At 41.5% G+C, this 22,884-nt stretch overlaps 3 protein-coding genes across 3 annotated transcripts; 2 read left to right on the forward strand and 1 right to left on the reverse strand.

Annotated features, from left to right (window-relative positions):
* Positions 1–5,642: 5,642 nt before the first annotated feature.
* zgc:77112 (uncharacterized protein LOC406459 homolog) lies at positions 5,643–7,517 on the forward strand. The gene is made up of 4 exons (XM_034148534.1): positions 5,643–5,651; positions 6,169–6,214; positions 6,354–6,429; positions 6,606–7,517. Exons 1-4 carry the CDS (start codon positions 5,643–5,645, stop codon positions 7,474–7,476), a joined length of 1,002 nt encoding a protein of 333 aa, XP_034004425.1. The 3' UTR covers positions 7,477–7,517.
* A 14-nt stretch (positions 7,518–7,531) lies between these two features.
* Positions 7,532–14,847, reverse strand: LOC117496894 (phytanoyl-CoA hydroxylase-interacting protein). Its single transcript, XM_034148746.1, has 5 exons — positions 14,801–14,847; positions 12,474–12,650; positions 10,754–10,928; positions 9,997–10,114; positions 7,532–9,293 (listed from the first exon to the last, which is right to left on the reverse strand). Exons 2-5 carry the CDS (start codon positions 12,639–12,641, stop codon positions 8,747–8,749), a joined length of 1,008 nt encoding a protein of 335 aa, XP_034004637.1. The 5' UTR covers positions 12,642–12,650; positions 14,801–14,847; the 3' UTR covers positions 7,532–8,746.
* A 2,558-nt stretch (positions 14,848–17,405) lies between these two features.
* On the forward strand, positions 17,406–22,659 carry polr3d (polymerase (RNA) III (DNA directed) polypeptide D). The gene is made up of 9 exons (XM_034148740.1): positions 17,406–17,533; positions 19,440–19,610; positions 19,704–19,747; positions 20,366–20,520; positions 20,633–20,757; positions 20,844–21,012; positions 21,142–21,389; positions 21,473–21,625; positions 22,208–22,659. The coding sequence occupies exons 2-9, from the start codon at positions 19,446–19,448 to the stop codon at positions 22,322–22,324; spliced, it is 1,176 nt and encodes a 391-aa protein (XP_034004631.1). The 5' UTR covers positions 17,406–17,533; positions 19,440–19,445; the 3' UTR covers positions 22,325–22,659.
* Positions 22,660–22,884: the final 225 nt, after the last annotated feature.

Here is a 22,884-nt window from a genome sequence, read left to right on the forward strand (position 1 = left end):
TATGCTAAAAACTCAATTTAGATTATTATTTATAGTTTTGCTGAATAGTCTCATGTCTGCTTACTTTAGAAACGTAAAATGCGACGGCAGTGTGCAGATGGGGAGCATGTTAGCTTAGCTTGGTAGCTTCAGCTAGCTCTGGAACTTCCAGCCCGGTGGCAGCAGGTCCCGCCTCGGCTCCGCCTCTTTGCCCTTATAGAGTGGCGAAGTCACGCCCATCTACTTCCGGTCCATGGGACCTTATTTCGGAAAAATAATGTATTGAAGTCAATGGAGAGAGAAAACTTATCTTTCGATCCCGTTTGAATTGTGCCATGAACACATATACACATATGATGTTTGTCAATCTTAAAAAATCATTTCCATGTCAAAAAAGTCACAGTTTGTCGTAAAACTGTTGAAATATAAGACTATGAAAAATACGTAACTAGAAAGACTATAAATCCCAGAGTCGCGTAAGTGATGTCACAATTGTTTTCCTCCACTAAAATAGAGATAGCTAAGATAAGTAACAGTAAGAGTAGTAGTCATATTTCGTGAACCCTTTGAAGAGTACTGTACCGGTGTGGTCATTCTATAATACACAATTTAAGCCCGGGGGAGAAATGTTAACGCTAACGCTAGCGATCTTTTCTACTTCATGCTATCTGCACAAATGGTTGACATTAAACATTAAAACGACCAGGCAGTTCAGAGAGAATCAAAGGAAGGCAGGCAGGCAGCTTTGCATGACATTCTTCAGGTCGTGTTTCATTGTGGTGATAGTGAGGGTAGTCAATCGTTTTGTTGACAAGACAGTAGTGACGGCCATCTTGGTGACGTGTGTTGTTGACCAGAGATGTAGTTCATTGAGCGTTTCACACAAACAAATGTGTTACTTCACAGTTTTACGACACATTTATTTTTTTTTGACTTGCAAAATTATCTTTTAAATTGACAAACATCATATGTGTTATTCGTGGCACAATTCAAACGGGATCGAAAGATAATCTTTCTCTCTCCATTGACTTCAATACATAATTTTTCCGAAATAAGGTCCCATGGAGGTCCACCGGAAGGGGAGGGACTTCGCCACTCTATTTGGAGCAGGCTGGAGCAGGCGGGAGTGGAACTCTGACGCCACTGTCGAGCCGTTAGTGGCCAACTCCGCCTACTAAGGGCTTCTCGGCAACTCTGCAGAATCTTATGGGTGACGTCACGGACCCTACGTCCATTTATATATACAGTCTATGAACTGAACGAGAGAGTAATGTCAAATGACAGTACAATTGACCAATCATATCTTCCCTCTAAATGGGTGGGTTTTATTATCGCGGACTTTATGACAAGTTCCGCCCGCTGTGAAACTTTTCTTGTTTCCATAGCAACAACAACTTCCTGTCAACAGCGTGAACTCGCCTTCAAAATAAAAGCATGCCAAATTACACTTAAGACATACAACTGCAACGAAAGTAACAAACACAATGCAATATCATTTTCAATGTCAAAGAACACAAATTGGGTTCACAGGTGTTGTTTTGTGTGGTAGAGGGTCGCTGTCATTGATGCGTTTTGCACCCTGGGCCGTTGTTTTGATATTCCGCTGAAGTATACGTTGTGACGTAATAACTCTTTTTTTTTCTTTTTTTCGAGGGAATTGGTGGGGGTCAGAGGGCCTAGGTATAAAGCTCACGGCTCGCCACTGCCTTTCACTAATATATATCGTCCCTCTTTGTCCCTAACTTCTTTATGGAGTTCAAATTGAACTGCATTTGAAATAAGGATAGCCACTCCCCTCTTCTGGCTAGGTTTGTAAGAACTATAGAACGTATTTTTAAAACCAAAGCGTTTTAATTTTTCATGCTCCTGTTGAGGCAGATGAGTTTCTTGTAAAAATAGTACTTGGGCCTTTTCTTTTTTCAATTTAGCCAGGACCTTGCTCCTTTTAACTGGATTATTCATCCCATTTACATTAAGTGACACCACTTTTATATTATTGTACGGCATTTAAATTACCCAATCCTTTGCATTCACAAAACTCCAGACAACTGAAAACTACACAGACCTGAACATCTGGCCCACATGTAGTGAACGTAGAACGTAAAAGGAAAAACGTAGACTTCCAAGGTAGTGTGATTCCTCGCCACCCTAAGTCCCCGTTGGCAGGAAGAGGGGAGAGCCTCCTCCTGGAGGGCCCCTCACTAGAGGTGAAACACGCAATCTCACGCATCCTAGTAGTCCAACAGCATTTATATCCAATAGCATTTATATAATCCAAATGAAGTCGTGACAAATATATACAGTGAATATATAATATGAATCAGTTAGTCCCGGGAGGGATCCGCTCATACTCTTGTAGCCTCTTCCTTACTCTGCTCGCGGTCTCGTCCCCACCTGCACTACTCTCTCCGACGCGCTGCCATGTCTTGGTCTGGTGGAGACGCTCCATCTCCGGGTACAGCTCCGAAGCATTGCGGTCTGGTATCTCCACGGAGAAACCTCTCCTCCTCAGCTCCTGCGCTGCATCTTGCGCACTGTCGTATGTGCGTGTTCCCGAGTCCCAGTGAATACGCATCCTGTCGAGAGGTGTCTGGAAACGTATATTTTTCTCTTTAAGGACCCTCTTTATTCCCACGTACGCCTTGCGCTTCAGGACGACCTCCGTTGCATAGTCGTGATCGAACGATAGACGTCACCCTTCCATCAGTATCTTTTTTTCCCAGGCCTTTTTCAGTACCCTTTCTTTGGTGTTAAACTCCAGAAAGTTCACCACTATGGACCTTGGCGGTGCATTCCTTTCCGGTTTGCGAGCCACAGCTCTATAGGCGCGTTGTATCTGTAGGTTGGTGTCCGGTAAAGCGAGTTCAGTTTTCAAAAGTTGATCCACAAAGTCAGACATGGAGTCACCTTCCTTCTCTTCGGGTACTCCATAAATGCGCATATTATTTCTCCTGGATCGACCTTCCAAATCCACCAGTTTCCCCTGCATGGCTCTCTGTTCTTTCATTGATTTAATCAACGCATCTGACATAGCCATGTTTACTGTCTCCGCCTTATCGATTCGTTCCTCCGCTTCTTTCAGCCTAGTTTCGTGGGCCTGGGTTAGCGCGGAGTTAGCAGAACGTTTTTGGTAAATTTCCTGCTACATATCTTCGAGTTCAGATTTCATGTCTCCCTTGATTTCTTCTTTAAGTTTGTTTAAGTCCACTTTATGCTCAGCCCTGAAATCGCGTATTTCCTGGAGCACTGAGCGCATGGTGTCTGCCGAGCAGTGTTAATTTCGTCAACGAAAACTATGACGAAAAATGTTCGTCAACGACCTTTTTTACATGACTAAGACGAGACGATGACGAGCTAAAAATAGATTCTTGATAACGAAAATTTGACGAAATGTATATTTAGTTTTCGTTGACGAGACGAGACGGGACTAAGGTGTTAATGGTGGACTATCGGACATTAAAAATGCAGGGTATTTCCCCCCAATTGCCCGTCTTGTCTGTCAAAATGCATCTTACATTTCTAACTTGCAATATCATTATTTCCGCTCTTCACTCCAGAAGAGCGATCTCCCTAGACTGTGTGCGGGGGGCGGGGCCTAACAGACACGCTGCAGCGGCACACAGAGATCTGCCGGGGACGGAGCGTTCAGAGAGTATAGAGACACTCTGCAAGTCTCGATGTGGACAAAGCTCGTTTGCCATGTTTTCGCGTTGACACGAGTAGAGTAGTCTGTCCAAACAGCCGGCCAAAAGGCGTCATATTCAGTCGGAGAAATGCACAATTTTCGACTTCCTTAACTCGTAGCTCTGTTGCCCCAATTACGAGTAACGTTATCACATCAGGTGTGCAGAGGTGGGAGAAGTACTAAGATCTTGTAGCTAAGTAAAAAAATACCATAGTGTAGAAAGAGTTCCTCAAGTCAAAGTATGATCATCAAAATATATTTAAAGTAGCGACAGTAAAAGTAGTCATTGTGCAGATTGGTCCATTTCAGAATAATATATATGATATGTTTTATAATGATTGATCATGAAAGTGTTCTCAAAGCTGGTAAAGGTGCAGCTAGTTTGAATGACTTTGTATACTGCAGGGTAGCTTGTGAATTTACTCCAGGTGGAACTAAAGTCTGATTTAACACTTGATTATATTTCACATCATTCATCCACATCTGTAAAGTAACTAAAGGTATTAAATACATGTAGTGGAGTAGAAGTACACCATTTAACTATGAACTGTAGTGGAGTAGAAGTACACAGTAGCATAACATTTAAATACTCCAGTAAAGTACAAGTACCTCAACATTTTACTCAAGTATAGTACAATATTTAAAAATAATTATATATATTTCATTTATTTCACATTTAAATAAAGCAATTAATTCGGTTAACAATTTGTTAGTTTTTTCCTTTAAAAAAATAACAAAAAGTAAATACAAGAATGCCGTTAAAGTACCGGATCGATAAGCAGTATTGATAAGACTAGTAGTACCGTAGAAAACCTTAACGATACCCATCCCTAGATATTACACAAGTAAAGTGTTAAGAAAGTGAAATGTTGCTTTACGAATTTCAACACTTGATGCTGTCACCTTGATTACAATGTCAGAAACCTGTTTTGCCTAACTGAATTGGTTTAAAGAGAGAAAACATTTTGACTAAAAGTTGACTAAAATGTAATTTTTCATTGACTAAAAGTAGACTAAAACGTTTTGAGTTTTCGTCGACTAAAACTCGACTAAAACGTTTTGAGTTTTCGTCGACTAAAACTAGACTAAAACTATGAAGGATAGAAATGACTAAAATGTGACTAAAACTAATAACCATTTTCGTCTAAAGACTAAGACTAAGACTAAATAAAAAACAGCTGCCAAAATTAACACTGCTGCCGAGTCCTGTTGTGAGCTAACGGAGCTAACGGAGCTTTGAGCATCTTCCATCTCCGGTGAATTCTGTCTTTCTAGTTTGTCACCTTTCTTTTGACTTCTAGTTCTCTTTCCCCCTCTCATTCCAATAAAATTACATCGATTTGTATATTATTTGGCGAGTTAAGGGGGTTGATTTCCAATCGCTATCGAGAGCTAAAAATTAAGCAGCCATCTCACTCGCCTTGCTCACCGGAAGTCTCCCATTATTCTTTTACCTGATAACATAATCAAAGAAATCAAATAGATTCCCTTTGTTCTCAGTACAACAGACACCACAGGACAGGACTGCATTTGTTTCCAAGTAACCTGCCCAAAGGAGCCATTGATAATATATTTTATGTCTGTTGATTTGCATATTTCATATTATTTATGCCTCCTCTGTAAGCAATTTTATAGATTAGTAAATTATTTTGTTGATTTTCTTCAAAGCAAATGTTCTCAAGTAGCCAGTGATGCACTGGATATGTCAAGGTCTTTTATTGTGAAAGGGCGATTGTGATAGATTTGCATTGTGAAGGAATACTCATAGGGAACCAATGTAAAAGCTCATGGTGTCGTGATTTAACACAGTGATTTAATGATAAGCAAGGGCAAAAGCTACTTTTTTATGGTAGCCTTAACTAGTCTGAATGTGACTGGTATAACCCTCTGTAACACATCCCTCAGTCAACAAAATGTCTGCAAGTTTCATGACAAAATACATCTCAAAACGTCTGGGACCACTGTGTGCGTCACAAAGATGTTTCATGTTGGGTAATGTGGACACTAGCTTCCTCACTTTGGTGGCTTGCAAACTCAGTCGGTCTGTAACCCGGTCCCTCCTCAGCGTCACGCAGACAACGATACCTTCAGGACCGCAGCCAGCCAGCAGTGAATTTGGCTCGAGACCTTGGTGTCCACTGACAGGTCTGAGAATAAACCAGGGATGACTGGAATACTTTACAGAGTGTAGAGGAGAGTTATATTCCGTATAATCTGACTGTGCTCGCTGGACAACACCGTCATGATGTGACAAAACAAAGACATCGGTCTCCAGTAACATTTTTCTGTCGTCTGTCAAATTAGAACTAGGGTGGCACTAGCACAAGTTAAACATAAGGGATGTTGCTGTAAATAATCTGGAATGGGTTTTATAGGCGGGTTTGAAACATTACAGAAAACCAGATAGCACTTCTGATTGGTCAGGAGAGTAGAGAGGGCGGTGCCTACAGCATGACATCCTAACTGAGGTGGTATAAAAACCGTCCTGCACGATTCTACTGCAGAGGGATGAAACACTGCAGGCAACTTGCTGCTCGTGGGAGTTTGTAAGTACGTATTGAGACATATTTGAGCATTTTTTTGAGATTATAATTGCTGAATTCCACACAAATAGAGGTCTTTAATATTTTTACATAAATGCCGCATTGATCTATATACTGGCATTAAATGTTTTTTTTCTGTTTTCTAGAACTACAACAAAACATTGAGGATAACATTTCCATTCTTCAAGATCACACTATCAGTATTGAGATGTCCAGTGCAACGTAAGCAAACTAAGTGACTCGTTATGCTGTTGCTTTGGGCTGCAAAACAGAGCGGGGAATATAATGTCATATCATCTTGATCTTGGGTTGCATGTCATTACTACAACTCCATGATATTTAGACGTTTATTAAGACTTCCATGGCCGCCGTTTTTAATGAAATCCCTTTGTCTCCAGTGTTCTGCCAGGGGTCGGCCTGGGGTCAATGGCCCAGTCAGCTGGACTTGCAGAGATTGCGGTCAGACTGTGCTTGAACCAACGTAAACAACTTTGTCCTCATGTTTGGGTTCCCATCCTGAAGCCTCGGCGCCCGTGCATCCGGCCTAAAGTGTCTGATCAGCTTTCCTCTGAAATCTTTAGCAAAGCCTATCTGACCCACCTCTTCCCATCCTTCTTGGAGGACTTTGATGAAGATGATGATGATCTTTTATTCCCAGTCAAGAACAAACGTGTGATTTTCGCTGACTCACGGGGAATGTCTTTGACAGCCGTGAGAGAGTTTTCTGATGAAGAGGAGCAGTCTGACATTAACCTGCTGCCGTCGCTGCAGGATTTGGGGAGCATGATGGAGGATGGCTACAGCTGCACCGTCAGCACCTGCTGCCCAGGAACAAGCCTCAAACTGGGCTTCCCGCAGCCTTCTGCAGATTTCCAGGCCTTTCGTGCAAAGCTAGCCGAGAGCATGGTGACCCTGGAGAACTGCAGCGTTAATGAACAGGCGCTCCACGGGACGGTGCGCGTCAGGAACATCAGCTTCCAGAAGGAGGCGCGTGTTCGCATCACCTTTGACTCGTGGCTGAGCTACAGAGACGTGGCCTGTGCTTACCTGCCGAAACGCTTCGGGGGCCCTCAGACAGACATCTTTGAATTTTACATTGCCATCCCTAAAGTTCTGGATGCCAAACGGAGGATTGAGTTCTGTCTGAGTTATTCTCCCGGTGGGCAGAGCGAGCCGTTTTGGGACAACAACAACGGACAGAATTACAGCGTGGTCGTGTGCGTCAGCTCACATCTCTGCTGCGGGAAGAATCTGAGTGAAAGGGCATGACGTGCTTAAGCTAGAAATTATTCCTTTTTTTTGTCAGACATAAATCAGTCCTGGGTAAAGATATTTTTTATTACATTTGAATTCATTTTCAGAAATGTTTAGACATCTTAGTTAGTGCTTTGTATAAAACTCTTTGAAACAGGTCTTTGCATTCGATTTTCTTTCACATTCACTTTCAATGGTTAAGCTTTTTATTTTTCAGTGCGCGCTCTCTTGACATGCCCTACATTCTGACCACTTACCAACGCATGCGTTACTGTTGTGCACCAGGGACGGGATCCCTTTCACTTTGGACATTTTCTGGGATTGCCATGTAGGTCAGAGATTACTGGGCAGGGCCAAACAGAAACCCAATAGCAGGATGGGAGCTAATCTTAGCTCAGCCCTGTTTACAGAGCAGAGGGTTGCTATCAGAGACTGATCCCAGGGAACTATGTGATACCATCTTCCCCAATACCATCCTTCTAAAATCCCAGCACACTGCTTTCATTGTCACATTGCACCATATTGTTTCATAGTAAAGTTTGTGTAACATTTAGACACTGAGTACCAATTAACAAATCATAACTCTACAACAGCCTTCAACCGAGTGGTTCAAGTATTTGCAAGGGATGCTGACAACTGGAATTAAAGCTACAACGTAGGAATAATATTAGACATTTAGCAATAAGTCATTTTTTCTTTAAACAAAGAACATCTGGCAGTGACTTATAGAGTATTGCATGAGGTAAATATTGCAAAAAGATTTGTTATACCCTAATATTCTTCAGTTCTGTAATGTTTTAGTGTAGGGGCATGCTTTTAGCTTTTGTACTGTTTAAGTTCGGATAAAACGGGAAATAACATCAAACTAGAAGTACAGAAAAACAAAACATGAAATCCAACACATCTTGATGAAAACATTTAAATTAAAAAGAAGAAAAATATATTAATAAAATGCCACAGAGACAAGGGAGAGCACAGATAACTTTGATCAAATAAGCAGAACTGATACTTTCCAGCATCATTCCTCAAGCTGTTTTCCACTCATCCGTTAATGGACTATATTTCCAGCTGTGATCATTAAATTCTGCAAATCACATTGTAAAAATCTTCTATTTAATACTCACTATTCTATACCAGGCGGGGGGGAAGAGGGGCAGCAGCATGCACGCACCCCGAGAGGTGGGCTGTTTCCACTGTGTTCTGACCTACACTTGATGCTTTCACCGTTTTCTGTCTGGTGCAACACTGTGTCTTTCAATCTTGTAGTTTCACACACTCCCAGCTCTCAGCGCCCCACACTGATGTTGCACACTTTGCAGCTCGGGTCTTTCTTGGCGTTGGCTGTGGTCAGACTCATGAGCTGGTGGTGCCCTCGGATCTGCTCCACGTGGCCCTGATCCAAAGACACCGGATCAGTGAAAATCACCTCCAGGATGACGTCGCTGGCATGGCAGAACAGAGGCTCCTCCCCCGGCCTCTGAGGGGCAGTGTATGTCAGGAAGGGGTTGGAGGCCAAGTCCAGCATGGGGAGGCGGGAGCGACAGAAGGTATCGCCCTCCGAGCCAACAGGGGCCAGCACCAGCACTACGTAGTGGTAGGCTGTGTACATACAGTAGAAGTCTGCAAAGTACAGGGAGATGTTGGGGTTAAGCAGGTGTCCCGCTGGGATCAGGAAACGCTGCGGGCCGTACGGGGAGTCTTTGGGAGGGAGGCCCGTATCAAACTCTGTGCTGCAGCTGAAAAAGACTCCATGCAGTTTTCCATTGACAGGAGATCCATGACTTCCACTGATGTCTTTCAGGGCGGGACGCATCAGGCCTCCACATTCCCCTCTAAGCAAAGATATGAAAAATAAAGGGGGATTATACTTCACATTTTGGATAAAACACTTTCTTGCTGTGGGGGTTAAAGAGAAAATGTATACCATTGTTATCCATGTATGCTAAATGTTTAGTTACAGCAAGCAACCAGTTAGCTTAGCACAACAATTCGGAAACAAATATATAACAATATCCATCAATCAATATATCTTACAGCTAACATGATCGAGATAAACTTGCAAGAACAGGTAGATCTTGAAAATATCTATCCAGAAAAAGCTAGCTAGTTTCACTAAAAGTCATCGTTTCTCAGACGCTGTTGCCACTAAAAATGTCTCTTGTTTTTCTGATAACTTAGGGGTTCAGACATCCGATGACTAAAATACTTTATCTAGTTCAAAGATATGTAGTTAAAACAACCAAGATGTAGAAAGGTTATGGATAATGTTGCCCAACACTCATGCGCAAATGGAGTACATTGGCTTTACAGGTGACCAAATGAAACGAACAATTACCTTGTTGTTTATACTTTCAAGTTTGAATAGGTGGCTTCTTTTTACCATTGGACGGATCTAGGATATCTTTTCCCTTGTTTTCATTCTTAAGCTTGACTGCATGCATTAACTTCTTATTTACTGTTCAGAGACATGAGAGCGTGTTTAATTGCTGCTGGAATTGCTTTGCGGTAATTAGGAGATAAGAAAGCAGCACTGACCTGACAAAGTCGAAGTATTCTGGATGCTGGTTGCGATAAAACACAGAAAACTTCAGCAGCCGTCCTGCAGAGCCCTTGGCCTTGTCGAGCAGCTGCTGAAGGTGCTCCATGGCGTAGTCTGCAAAGTGGATGGAAAGGAGGAGTTAAAGGTCCCCTATTATACTGTTTTTCATCAATATATTATAGGTCTCAGATATATACAAACATGTCTCTGAAGTGTTTGGCTCCAAACACCAAACAGATCATTGCAGCATCCCATAATCCCCTCTGTTTCAGCCCTGTTTCAAAAGTGCTGATTCTCTGTCTGTTACTTTAGATGAAAATAAGGAGCCCCTCCCCACGCCCCTCTGAGAGATATTTGGTTAAAAAGAACACAATGGTGCTCTAGGAGGAGATTCAGGTGATAAGGTGGGGGGGGGGGGTTACCTTGGTTGGTGATTGGCTAATGGTTACACAAGCCAAAAAATCGTTATGACATCATAAAGTGGCCAAAATATGATCAGCTCATTGTATCTGGAGAAGCAGTGTGTGTCCAGGTTTTTATATAAATGGATCAGGACAAAAAGAGAGAGAATCTTTTTTCCTGAAACTTTCAGAATCTCTTTACACAGAGGGGACACATGTTGATGTATAAAAGACATGAAGAAGAGGATTTTGCATAATAGGTGACCTTTAAGTAAAATGCTAATGACCTCCAATGCCTCCCATACTCTTTATAGTACATGTTACTTTAGCTGTCAGATTTAGTTTGTCATACCCCCGGTGCAGAACTCCACCACCTGGCTCCACTCGGACACCAGGTAGTCACCGTCCGGCTGTCGGACAGCAGTTTGGACAGCAACACAGTACTCTGTCCGCGGGCTGAGGAACCAGTGCCCCCTCACTGCCATGGGGAGGGGCACGGCCTTGGCCACCAGCTTGGTTGGCACATCCTGGAGGACAAAACAGGGAGGGAGTCGACATCAGAGACAGGATGCAAGGCTAGAACAGGTTGTTGTGTGTTTCATTTACATATCAAACAAAACAATGTAAATGCAATTGTTAGGTGAGCCATTCCCCTACATAAACTTTGCCTTATTAGCAGGATTTTCACCTTCAAGCGCAAGCTGCTGTAACTAGGAGACATCTCATCAAATCGACAGCTTTGTTTTGTCCAAGGCCAAGAGAAGCATAGCTAATTACTGAATGCTCAGAGGCCCATATATCCATGGCAACATCTCTGATGCAAGTTTGTTTGTTTCACTTTGTGTATCGGAGAGAGAGCGTATCCTGCAGACAGGAACAACTCACACTCGTACCCCTGCCTTGACTTCATAAAAGCACTTTTTTAAAGACGGTTGATTTGCCAGCTGCAAGAAATGGGTCATAATTTTTACAGTCAGCAGTGTTTATCTTAAACAAAGAGAGATTATGAAGGGCTTCAGCTAGAGGAGTTATATTTAGACACAGGATTCTGTAAAAAAAAAGGTCAAATCTCTCCTACAGCAATATTTAATATGAAGAGATAGAGCTTTGTGAGGCTGTATACTAATTGCTAACGTCAGAATGCTAACATGCTAAGGGAAATGTTAAGATGCTGATATATACTGTAGCAGGTCTAATGTTTACAGTTTTCATCACCTTAGCTTAGCAAGTTAGCATGCTTATATTTGCTAATTACCAACCAACTCACAGTACATTTGAGTATAATGTGATTGCTATTAGTTCTGCAGGTAGGAAACACTCATATTTATCACATGATGGCACACATTTAAAAATCAACAGATTAACCAAATATTCTGGGAAACAGGGTGTCTTTACAACATTGCATCAAATAGTTGTTGAGATATTGTATGTTGACCAAAGTTATGGACCAAGTACCCAACCAACAAACAGAACACATTTGCTTAAAATTACATTTTTAACATGTGCAAATCCCATGAAAATATATGTTTTAGGCCTATGTTAGAGATGTGGGGAAGAATAGCACTGAATGCTGAACTAATCGAATTCACTGCTGGAAGTGAACAGACAAATATACAAATATTTTTGTAAAGAGACAAGCCATTACATTGCTGCCTCATGTCTGTGGTGCTTTTTTAGCATGAAGACTGTTCAGTGCTGGAGAGGAATTTGTCAGTTTTTGTGCACTTTAAAAGGAAGCAATGTGAGTCATTGGCCCGAAGCTGTTGACTGCACATATTTTCCTTTTTCGCCTGTATTGGAAGTGACTCAAAGGGCGCAAGTGCTGTTTTCTGTGTTCACACTAATGCAGAATATCGTAAGGCAGTTAGACCCATCTGTTAACCCAGCTAGACCTCTACAAAATGGACATTTGGACCAAAGGGCATACAGTGAGCCTTCAAGGAAGCCTTCCGTCACCAATCCTATAAAAATGGATTAATGTGAATCTGAAATATGAATGTACACAGCTTAGCAGGACACACATTGAATTGGATTGACATGGAAAGGACGGAGGAAGGTACATGAGGTCAGACCCTGTGTTTGAAGCGGTTGGGGTCCCGGCTCTCTTTGCGGCTGAGGTCGATGAAGAAGTGTGTGGACCTGGCACTGTCCTCGGGGGTTATGTCCCACATGATGCGGAAGGAGTCACAGGTCACCTCACAAATCTGGATATTGCAGGGGGTTGCGAGAGGAGCGTCCATTTTTGTTATCTGCCATTAAAACCGGAGAGATAAAAAGGACCAGAGGATAATCACTGTAATACCCGTGCTGGAGAACATCTGCTTAAAGAGATTAAAATACATCACTTAGAGTTACACACTGGACACTGTACAACAGTTAAGAAACACCACATCTGAATTTCCCTCAGACAGAATCCAATTAACCTTTCATTTAGGGATCTGTGTCTTGATTATTTATTCACTGTCCTGCTCTTTTCTCCCTCCTCCTTTCCCCTTCTCCTCGCCCTCAACTGACGTTTCCCATTATTACACAACTCGATACGCTCGCGGCTGATTGACTGGCCTCTGCTTTCCCCTGTGCGTTTCACAATCCATCTACAGCAGTCTCCGAGCAACCAGGCGTCCTCAGCCTCCCTCAATCTTCTCCTGTGATTCTCAGGGAAGGGAGTCACATACAAAAACACCGCTGCACCTGTCAGCTACAATTTAAACTGAGGGTCACTTTTTAAACACTTATGCCTCCTGGCTGAAGTCCACTCCCCCAAAACAGCTGAGTGAAGTGAACTCCTTGCAGCTCGAGGGAAATCTAACAGCTTTTATAATGTTATGGCAGAAACAGGGGAGGCTTAAGTAGGGAACAGCAGCAGGTGATTTATGATCATATTTCCTTTAGTTGCCCATCAGTGTTGCGATCCAGGCTGCTGCACATAGCCTTGAGTCTCCCACTGGGTGCAAATTGTTGGTCGGCCTGTGTGTGCCTGCGTTTGATTAGCTGTCACCATGCCTCTCATAAACTGGAGTGAAATCTCTGCAACATGTGCACAATGGTCATTTTCTCTTGCCCTTAGCCTTAGTACACATCCCTTCCTGCGTAGTTTGCTTGTAATTTGCATCCATCTTAAATGTGTTATCATAAGCTCCTCCTTGCTGACTACTAGTAGTAAAAAACTCATTTTTTCTCTAGCATTTCACAACCAGCGAAGCTCATTGTTGTTATCTTCCTGAGCATATGCTAAATCACAAATGTGCCTAAAAATAACCCTTTGTACAATCTTTTTTTTTGTGCCTGTGTCGTCTTACAGATGCCTGCCGCTGTGTCATTGTCTGACTTTGAGGTCTTCTAAGGTGTTTGATGGACAGGCTGCAGGAGCTCATTAAAGCCTGTGAACTGTGAAATGTGTGCAGCAGCTCGTTCACACAGGGACCAGAGCAGAGAGCAGTGGCATCACGCACGTGTGTTTTCACGCGTTAGCTTTCCAGCTGCTGTTCTCGTTTCTAACCACGGTGTATTTTCCACAGAACTGGGGCAAGATGAGATTCTAGGACAAGTCATCAAAGCCCCCATGTCTCTACATGTGTGCCACTTTTACATCCAACACATGTGCACACAGTTCAAATGCAGGTTTCCATATCATTCACACACAATCCCATTGCCCTGATTTATAAATCAGCCAGTATAAACACTTGTGAGACAATTATCTCTGCTGCAGAACCAGCTCTGATTGCTGTGTTCATTTGGGCTGTTAGAGCTCAGTCAGAACCTCACACTCGCTGAAAACTAGCTGTTATCTCTTTGAGACAGCCTCATGAAAGAAGCTGCTGCATTCATGCATATTGAGCAGGGCACCGAATGCTTCAAAGTCGTTTATTTTTCTCCAAGGAGTTATTTACTCATTTAGATGGGAGAAAGGAAGAGCTCAATTTTCTCTATAGTATTAACTAAAGGGGGTGAAATGGAAGCAACAGAGAGAGACACACTGAGCAATATGATGTGAAGTTAATTAAGAAAGCTTTCAAACTCAGATATTGTGTGACTAATGCAATTTAAGGCGCTGTACCCCCCCTTGCACAATTAAACCAAGCATTAACATTTAAAAATTACATGAATCAGTCAATGCTGCTGTTTGAAATATCCACACAGCCTTGTATGAGATTGGATGTAACAAATGTACAACGTTCACAATAAATGTCATTCAAGAAAAGCATGTGTGCATTAATGGATATAAAACTCATGCTAACACCACAACCACTGCATTCTTCTGACTTAATGTCTACCCTGAGTGATGCACAAATGAACTACTGATGTACACAACTTCATACACTGGGAGTAGAGCATAATAGATCTATTTTGAGAGCACTACACGCATCTATAAGTAGACTGATTTAGAGGAATTCCTTACTTGTATGAGGCTCAAATTAGTGATGGGAGAAGAGAAATCTTCTTTTCTTCTTGCCTCCTCTGCTGCAGTCGATGATAGATATCCCAGGAAAACTGATTAGGAGGTGAAACGAACACACTAGCTTCTCTCTCAGCCTGTTTCCCTCTCACTCTCTGTGTCACACACAAACACTCTAACCTCCTCCCCTCCCTCCCCACCTCCCTCTCTTACTCCCCCTCCTCCCGGTCTCGTTTTCGCTCTGGGCTCTTGAGGATGATGTTTACTTGGCTCCTATTTGCAGCCACACCGGATGAATTAAAGCCTAAGCGAAGCAATAGATGAGAGTTTTCCAACTGGAGTGTGACCACAGTGAGACACTCAGTCAACCTCGTCCGCATCGTGCCAGTCATACACAACACATCAGTCTGCAGTAAGCCAGCCTTGAGGGTCAAAATACACACACACACACACACACACACACACACACTCACACACACACACACACACACACACACACGCACGCACGCACGCACGCACACACACACACACACGCACGCACGCACGCACGCACGCACGCCACACACGCACACACACACACACACACACACACACTAATATAAACTCACACTTGCATAAATGTCACTTCTCAGATATGGGGACAGTTTTGACAGAAAAAAAAACATGAACCAATTTTTGACACGCTCCAATGGCTACTGCGTGTTTAAAAGAGATTATGCTGAGTGATGTCCCAGGAAATTACATAGTGCTCCAGAAAGATCTCAAAAAATGTACGTGTGCCAACTGTTATGCCATATGGACTAACTCCACAGGACATCTCCCCCCATCACATCCGGAGGCAAGGGATGCCACTGTGTAAATCCAGAGTAAGCAGATTTCCTTTCATTTTCAGTGGGATGTTTTCGTACCGATTCAACCTCATGGGGACAACTTCATTTAGGATTTCAGAAGAGATTAGACCCTTTCCAGATTAGTGTATAATCTGCAGTTAAAACAATTGACATGGGGATAGAATAAAGACAGATAACAAAGGGATAATCTGAAAGTGAGTGGAGTCCATTCACAAACACATCATATTTGTTTTGACAAGGATATATTGCCATAATTCCACGGGCTGTGTGTGATATTGAAAAGCTTAATTTAGTCCTAGCCAGCCGCAGAAAAGCAATACCCTCCGAGTGTAATTAAAGTGCAATCTTCCATCATTAGTCAAGCCATGACAGTCTGCCTGTGTCCAAACGACCCTTTCAGCTCCAGAGGTGGGGATAGGCAGTTTGTAAGGGGAGGGTTCGCTGTGCGTCTGATGGAGAGAGAGTATGGCTAAATTTACATTTGTGATGTCCTTAAAAGACACAAAGCCCCAAGCCCATGCATTATCAGCACGGTTGGAGTGGATGTCTGGTCAGGAGTGCCAAAATAGTCAGAGGCAGCTCGGAGCAAGGATTTATTTCTCATTGTTGTTCATCAGCGGGACACAATACTAGAACAACTTCCACTTTACAGAAGATTAAGCATCATATTGGCACCAAGTTATGCACAAATAAAACCAGTTACATAATGCTGACTTGATGTTTACGGACATGCCATGATTTATTTTCCTTGGATGAGTCTCTTGGTAAACATTAACAAAAGTAATTTACAATTATAACGTTTTTTACAGAAGTTACACATTAATAATTTTACATAAATGTGGGCTTGTTGTTGTAGAAGACAATTATCTTTTTAAAACATATATTTGATCCCAACCTGAATGGTGTTTTTTAACCTTTAAAAATATGTATAGTAGGCTATTAAATTAAAAGACAGAGCCATTATTGAATCATTTGTGTAAATCGCAAAAATTACTAAAACAAAGCTGTGTTACCCTCGAGTGTTGGAGATCACCACAAATAAGACTTTTAGAGAAACAAATAAAGTAAAAACAGTTAATAAAAAAGTAATAATAAAGAATACTCTGCTCATTCATAGCAAAACTGCAAGACTATCACATATATCTCTTTAAACACAAATATGGCAACCGCAACCGAGGGCAAACCCTCTTTGATGGTCACACATGCAGAGCACACAGCACACACAGTGAAATGTGGCCCCTGCGTAAACCCATCCTAGTAGTAGGAGTAGTGGGCAGCTATCGTACAGCGCCCTGATCATATTGTACTGTATATTATTATTCATTGGCACTGTGTTCTCCTTTTGCATATTTAGGATAATAACTGTAGGCTATACTATCATTAAAAAACAACAACGGTTTTAAATGTTTTATGTTGCATTTGACCTCGCAAGCCATTAGCTTTTGTTCAAATCATATCAAGTATTTAACTTTGCATTTATCATCTAAAATCCTTTGTCCAGTATCTTGAACAGTGAGCTATGTGCCACAGCCTACACTTTTACATTTAGTAAATTAGTTGCACGTTTTACAATGACTGTCTGTGCATATTATTGATGTACTATAAACGCATAATACATATGTATAAGCTATATAAAGCCAATCCAAAGACAAGATCATTCTTAAAATGATCCCTACGACGATTTAATTCCGATGTAATGCGTATTTGCGGTGTTTCTGCGCAGCACTGATCCACGTGCACTCACTCAGTGACGACACTGCGGAAGTGTCATGGCGCCGTACGTCATGCATTGTCAGAAGCAACACTAGCACCAAACAACTCTTATTGCTTCTTCTCCTAAAGTCTGGACTTGAACATCTAAAAAGGACATTGGAGGAACCATAGCGTAAGTATCTGGAGAAGCAGTGTGTGTCCAGAGATATTATTGACAGCGTTTAGGGGCACTAACATCCACTGTATGCCTGTATTCGTGTTTTAATGTGGCCACGTGTTGCTGATTTTGTTGCCGTTGACGCAATAACATTAAATATTTCGAGCTACAGTCGTGATCTAGTAAAAGGCTGTCATTGTTTGTGCACTTAAAATGTCTGTCAGTTGTTTGTGTCACTAAATTCAAAGCGCTGTTGTGGTGAAAGAGCAGTAGCCCATTTTTTAAAATTATTGTTGTCCCAATTCAGAAACACTGCTTAATATGATACTGTACAAAAGGTAATTAATGCATCCGAACAGATTAATTTGACAGCATATGTAGGTTATTTGAGTATAGCACTGTTAAGTCAATCTTATCTATGCTCTAAAGATAAACTTGATTAATCCTGTGTGTCAGTGACTGTTTAAAGGCATTCTTCTTTTAAAAAATCAATAATAACAAAGACAAAAAAAATCCCATAACACGTTAGGTTATACACTTCAATGCAGTCTATTCTGCAGTATAATTCTACCAGTTCATAAACATTACATTACACTTCATGGTATTTGGCTGACACCTTTATCAAAAGCAAATTTAAATACACTACTATACAGTAAAGATGCCTACAGGAGCAGTTAGGTGTTAAGTAGCATGCCCATGGACACTGTACTACTACTAGAGCTGCACACGTTTGAAAACTATGAGTTATTGCGACTATTTTGACTGATATTGTGATATGATTAGTGATATAAGAGGGAACTTCTAGGAATTCATAATATACATGTTTCATTTGACCAAAAAGGGCTTTCTGCAATTTTGATATTTGTTGAGAAAATACTCTTCCAATATCAGAGTAGCACATGATAACAACAGGGTTCTTACGGTCATTAAAAACCTGGAAAAGTCATGGAAATTCAAAATGCTAATTCCAGGCCCTGGAAAAGTTATGGAAAACAATATTTTCCCAAAGTTTTGGAAATGTAACTAAAGTTGCATCAAATATAATTTATATTTTATCTAATCGCCGAAATAGTAATACTATAATGATAATAAATAATGTATGGTATAGTAATGAAACGTAAAATGGCATTTAACTGACGAGGAGGTATTTTGCTGGTGAGAGATTTTAGTTGCTTTAGCCTGTAGGAGCTAGTAAGCCTACTATTTGATTTGTTTTAGATAGGCACAACATGTTTCATATGCAGACCTTATTTTCCTGTTCCATGTTAAAATAAACAATTTTCAGTGGTACCGCTGAGAAAGAGTAATGTTTTTGGTCATGGAAAATTAGGTAAAGATCATGGAGAAGTCATGGAAAATTAGGTAAAGGTCATGGAGAAGTCATGGAAAAGTCATTGAAAATCATTGGTGAAAAAGTGTATGAACCCTGTAACAAAGGCCCAACAGTAGCTGTGTACATGGCAGGATGTTTGATTACCCAGAAGAGCATCAGGACTGTTTTAGGCATGATAGCTATGTGAAAACGATTAACATGATGATTCAGTCTCTATGGAGATACATGACACGCATGATCATTTCTGACGTGGGTCTTAGCTAATCTGAACAAAACATTGAATACTGCTTTGAATCGGTATTCCTGCATCTTGTGACTGTTTAACACCCTCTCTATAAGCATGTGAAGGACACTTTTCGACTAGTAGTACCCTAGTTGCTCTGTATGTGATGACCACTTCCATTCTTTCAAGGATAATAACATGTATCCTGATATTGAAGCTCAAGCCGGTGACGAGTGATATTTTTCTAACAATATTGCACTTCTCCATATTGCGATAACATTTTGATTAATTGTGCAGCTCTACTATTCACAAGTTAACATTCATTGTAGTAAAAATATGATAATCTTTATGCCACATGTCTCAAGTTTAGGATGGCAGAGTCAGGCTCAGGTAACCCCAGTGGTCAACGTGTGCCAGCGACCCCCGGAGGGAGCGCCACGGGACTCCTGATGGGCCGCCGCACCCCCGCCGCCCTCTCTGCTGGCCGCCTCCCCTCAATGCGCTCCAGAGACCTCACCCTGGGGGGAGTGAAGAAGGTAATGCCCTCGCCTCACTGTTAGAGATTATCGGCCTTCAGGTTCTTGCTCCTTGTTCCAATACTGATGTACGTTTTTCTTTTACATTTTTAGAAAACCTTTACACCCAACATTATTGGCCGGAAAGCAAAAGAAGAGTAAGTTCTCAACGGACCTCAGTGGATACATTAAAGGTCACCTATTATGCAAAATACACTTGTTCATGTCTCTTCTACATCAACATGTGTCCCCTCTGTGTAAAGAGATTCTGAAAGTTTCAGGAAAAAAGATTCTCTCTCTTTTTGTCCTGATCCATTTATATAAAAACCTGTCTGAAAATGAGCTGATCAGATTTTGGCCACTTTATGATGTCATAATGATGTTTTGGCTTGTGTAACCATTAGCCAATCACCAACCAAGGTAACCCCCCCCCCACCTTATCACCTGAATCTCCTCCTAGAGCACCATTGTGTTATTTTTAACCAAATATCTCTCAGAGGGGCGTGGGGAGTGGCTCCTTATTTTCATCTAAAGTAACAGACAGAGAATCAGCACTTTTGAAACAGGGCTGAAACAGAGGGGATTATGGGATGCTGCAATGATCTGTTTGGTGTTTGGAGCCAAACACTTCAGAGACATGTTTGTATATATCTGAGACCTATAATATATTGATGAAAAACAGTATAATCGGGGACCTTTTAAAAAAAGTGTATGAATATGGAATTAGCCGTCTGTTTGAATGTTTGCCAATGACTTTTATGTTTTGTTTTTGACAGAACAAAAGATGAAGGCGGGCGGGGGAGAGACAGGAAGGATGCGGGTCGCGGTCGGGGTCCGAGAGACAGAGGCAGGGGCCGAGGTCGCCCAGAGGTCATCCAGTCCCACTCTATCTTTGAGCAGGGGCCTGCAGAGATGATGATGAAAAAGAAAAGTAGGAGCTCAGCTGCACTGCCCCTCACTCTGTACTACTTTTCCTTTACTAATGTACATAGTCTTTAAAACCCATGTTTATGATGTCTGGCTTTCCTGTATCTCACACACAGGTGGCTATGAAAATGAGAGAGAGGCTCCCACCGTTGGACCTTCACCCATCATCAATATTAAAAAAGAGAAGAGAGAGACGGAGGAAGAGACAAAAGAGATTCTGGCCAAGTTGGAGAGAGATACCGTAAGTCCCTGGTTGTCGTAATCTTTATTAAGTAGCTTTTATTTAACATTTTACTTCAATTTTTCCTTTTCGAATGCATTTTTCAGTTTATAGACGACCCCTTCCTGAGGAGTGAGCAGAGGAGCTGCCCTGTCCAGCTTCCCCTCGCTGTTTCTGGATGGGGATTCACGGAGGAATTTACTAAATCTCCCGTTAAAATTGAGAAGGTGGAGGATGAGGATGATGATGATGAACCCATGGAACATGCAGTTGAAGGTAACAAGATACACCTCAAAATGATTGTATCTACGTCACAATTTCCATGGTTTGTGAAAGCAGGAAATACAAAACAAGCTTGTTGTCCACATAGCTGCTCTCTCAAATGACGCTTTATTTCCTCTTCAGTGAAACAGGAGCCGGCGGAAACCGAAATAAAGAAATCAGAATCAATGTTCAGGCCCCCTCCTCTCCCTGAGCCGGAGTTTCTTCCCGACCTGCTTCATAAATGGAGTTTGGGGAAAGGAGAGGAGCTGTTCTTCATGCAGATGCCCGACACCCTGCCCGGCCAGCCGCCGACCATGGAGCACAGACCGGTGAAAACAGAGGTGCAGTCGGAGGACGGGCAGTCTGTGCTTCTGAAAACAGAGTCTCAGGTACATATAGTTGTCGTCTACATGTTGAATACATGATGGTGTGGAGAACATGTGTTCAGACGGTATTTATTTATGTTGAACAGGAGGAGGAAGCTGAAGAAAACAACTGTAATCTGAAAGACCTGCGGGAGGGTCTCGTGGGAAAGATGCTGGTGAGGAAGTCCGGCCGGGTCCAGCTCATTCTGGGACATGTGACTCTGGATGTGTCGCTAGGAACATCCTGCTCTTTCCTTCAGGTATGATATTAGTATTGATCAGAAAGCATTCATAAATACAATTCAAAAAGTACAAAAATGCGTTGGTAGTACAAAAAGCAACATCTTCCCGCACAACGGCCCATGCATTATATGTTTAATGTTGCGCCTGGAAGAAAAAAATGTCCCAACTGCAATAGCTACTTTTTTTTTTACTATAAATACTGGGGATGTTGTGAATTTCCCTTGGGGATCAATACACTTTCATTGCAATCAACAAATATACATGCTAAATGATTTGTTAATTATATTTTCTACTATTAATCTGTTGAGTATCTCAAACTGTCAGGTGGAGTAAAATGTACAATATTATTTATATATTATATAAAGTAGCAAGAAATGGAAATATTTAAGTACAGTGCTTGTGCTTGAGTAAACTTACTTAGTCACTGTCTACCACCGGTATTGGTGTCTCTTTCTGTCTGTTTGTTTTCATACTGAATCTGTTATTTATGAAGCACAGCTCTGTTTGTATTCCAGTGTCTTTACACACCACTGTTGTATTATTTATCATAGGGTAAATGTTTATTCTGACATTCCTTTCTCTTCTTTTTTTTCCCTCAGGAGCTGGTCTCTATTCGCTCCGAGGGAAGAACGGGTGACCTGACTATATTAGGGAATGTCAAACACAAAATGGTTTGTTCCCCAGACTTTGAGTCTCTGCTGGAGAGCCGTGCTTGATGCATGTCACTGAGCCCTCTGGATGCACTTGTGGTGGGTTGTGATGTTGACAAGACGTTCACGTTTGATCCTTTGGAAACTGACATCAAATACAAGCAGTGTGGTCATTTATTGTGCTTCTGTGTTTTCAGACTGGCTAACATAATATTGAAATACACTAACTATATATATATGAAACGTATGAAGTTTTTGTGGAAAAGGCATATAAATGCAAGGTCAAAGGTTTAATGGTCTGCCAAATCAGCACTGTTTTCATTTCTTCATATCTGAGAATACTTGAGAAGACTGTACATGGATGTAAATGTGTGAATAAAAAAAAGTATTTGTTAATCCAGTATGTTTGTGTGAAATTGCTTTAAATTCACCCACGTTTTCCACTTTCGTCTAGTGACCATGCAGATGTATTTTTGGTTTAATTACTTAGGTTTGAGATGAAGAAATAGACAACTGCTGAGAACAAGAAAAACTAAATTGAACAAATACAGGTAAAGAATATTAAGGACTATTAATATAGGTAAATATAGGTGTATATAAAAAGCAGTCTTGCATGTCTTACAAGT

Source organism: Trematomus bernacchii, unplaced genomic scaffold (genome assembly GCF_902827165.1).
Source record: "Trematomus bernacchii unplaced genomic scaffold, fTreBer1.1, whole genome shotgun sequence".
NCBI classification, from domain to species: domain Eukaryota; kingdom Metazoa; phylum Chordata; class Actinopteri; order Perciformes; family Nototheniidae; genus Trematomus; species Trematomus bernacchii.

Excerpts from the sequence above, each read along its gene's own strand:
- polr3d (XM_034148740.1), top strand. The coding sequence starts at position 19,446 with ATGGCAGAGTCAGGCTCAGGTAACCCCAGTGGTCAACGTGTGCCAGCG. Across the intron at positions 19,748-20,365 it reads GGCCGGAAAGCAAAAGAAGA|AACAAAAGATGAAGGCGGGC; the intron begins GTAAGTTCTCAA and ends TGTTTTTGACAG. Across the intron at positions 20,521-20,632 it reads GATGATGATGAAAAAGAAAA|GTGGCTATGAAAATGAGAGA; the intron begins GTAGGAGCTCAG and ends TCTCACACACAG.
- zgc:77112 (XM_034148534.1), top strand. Across the intron at positions 6,215-6,353 it reads CTGCTCGTGGGAGTTTGTAA|AACTACAACAAAACATTGAG; the intron begins GTACGTATTGAG and ends TCTGTTTTCTAG. Across the intron at positions 6,430-6,605 it reads ATTGAGATGTCCAGTGCAAC|TGTTCTGCCAGGGGTCGGCC; the intron begins GTAAGCAAACTA and ends CTTTGTCTCCAG.
- LOC117496894 (XM_034148746.1), bottom strand. The coding sequence starts at position 12,641 with ATGGACGCTCCTCTCGCAACCCCCTGCAATATCCAGATTTGTGAGGTG. Across the intron at positions 10,929-12,473 it reads CCAACCGCTTCAAACACAGG|GATGTGCCAACCAAGCTGGT; the intron begins GTCTGACCTCAT and ends TTTGTCCTCCAG. Across the intron at positions 9,294-9,996 it reads GAATACTTCGACTTTGTCAG|AGGGGAATGTGGAGGCCTGA; the intron begins GTCAGTGCTGCT and ends ATCTTTGCTTAG.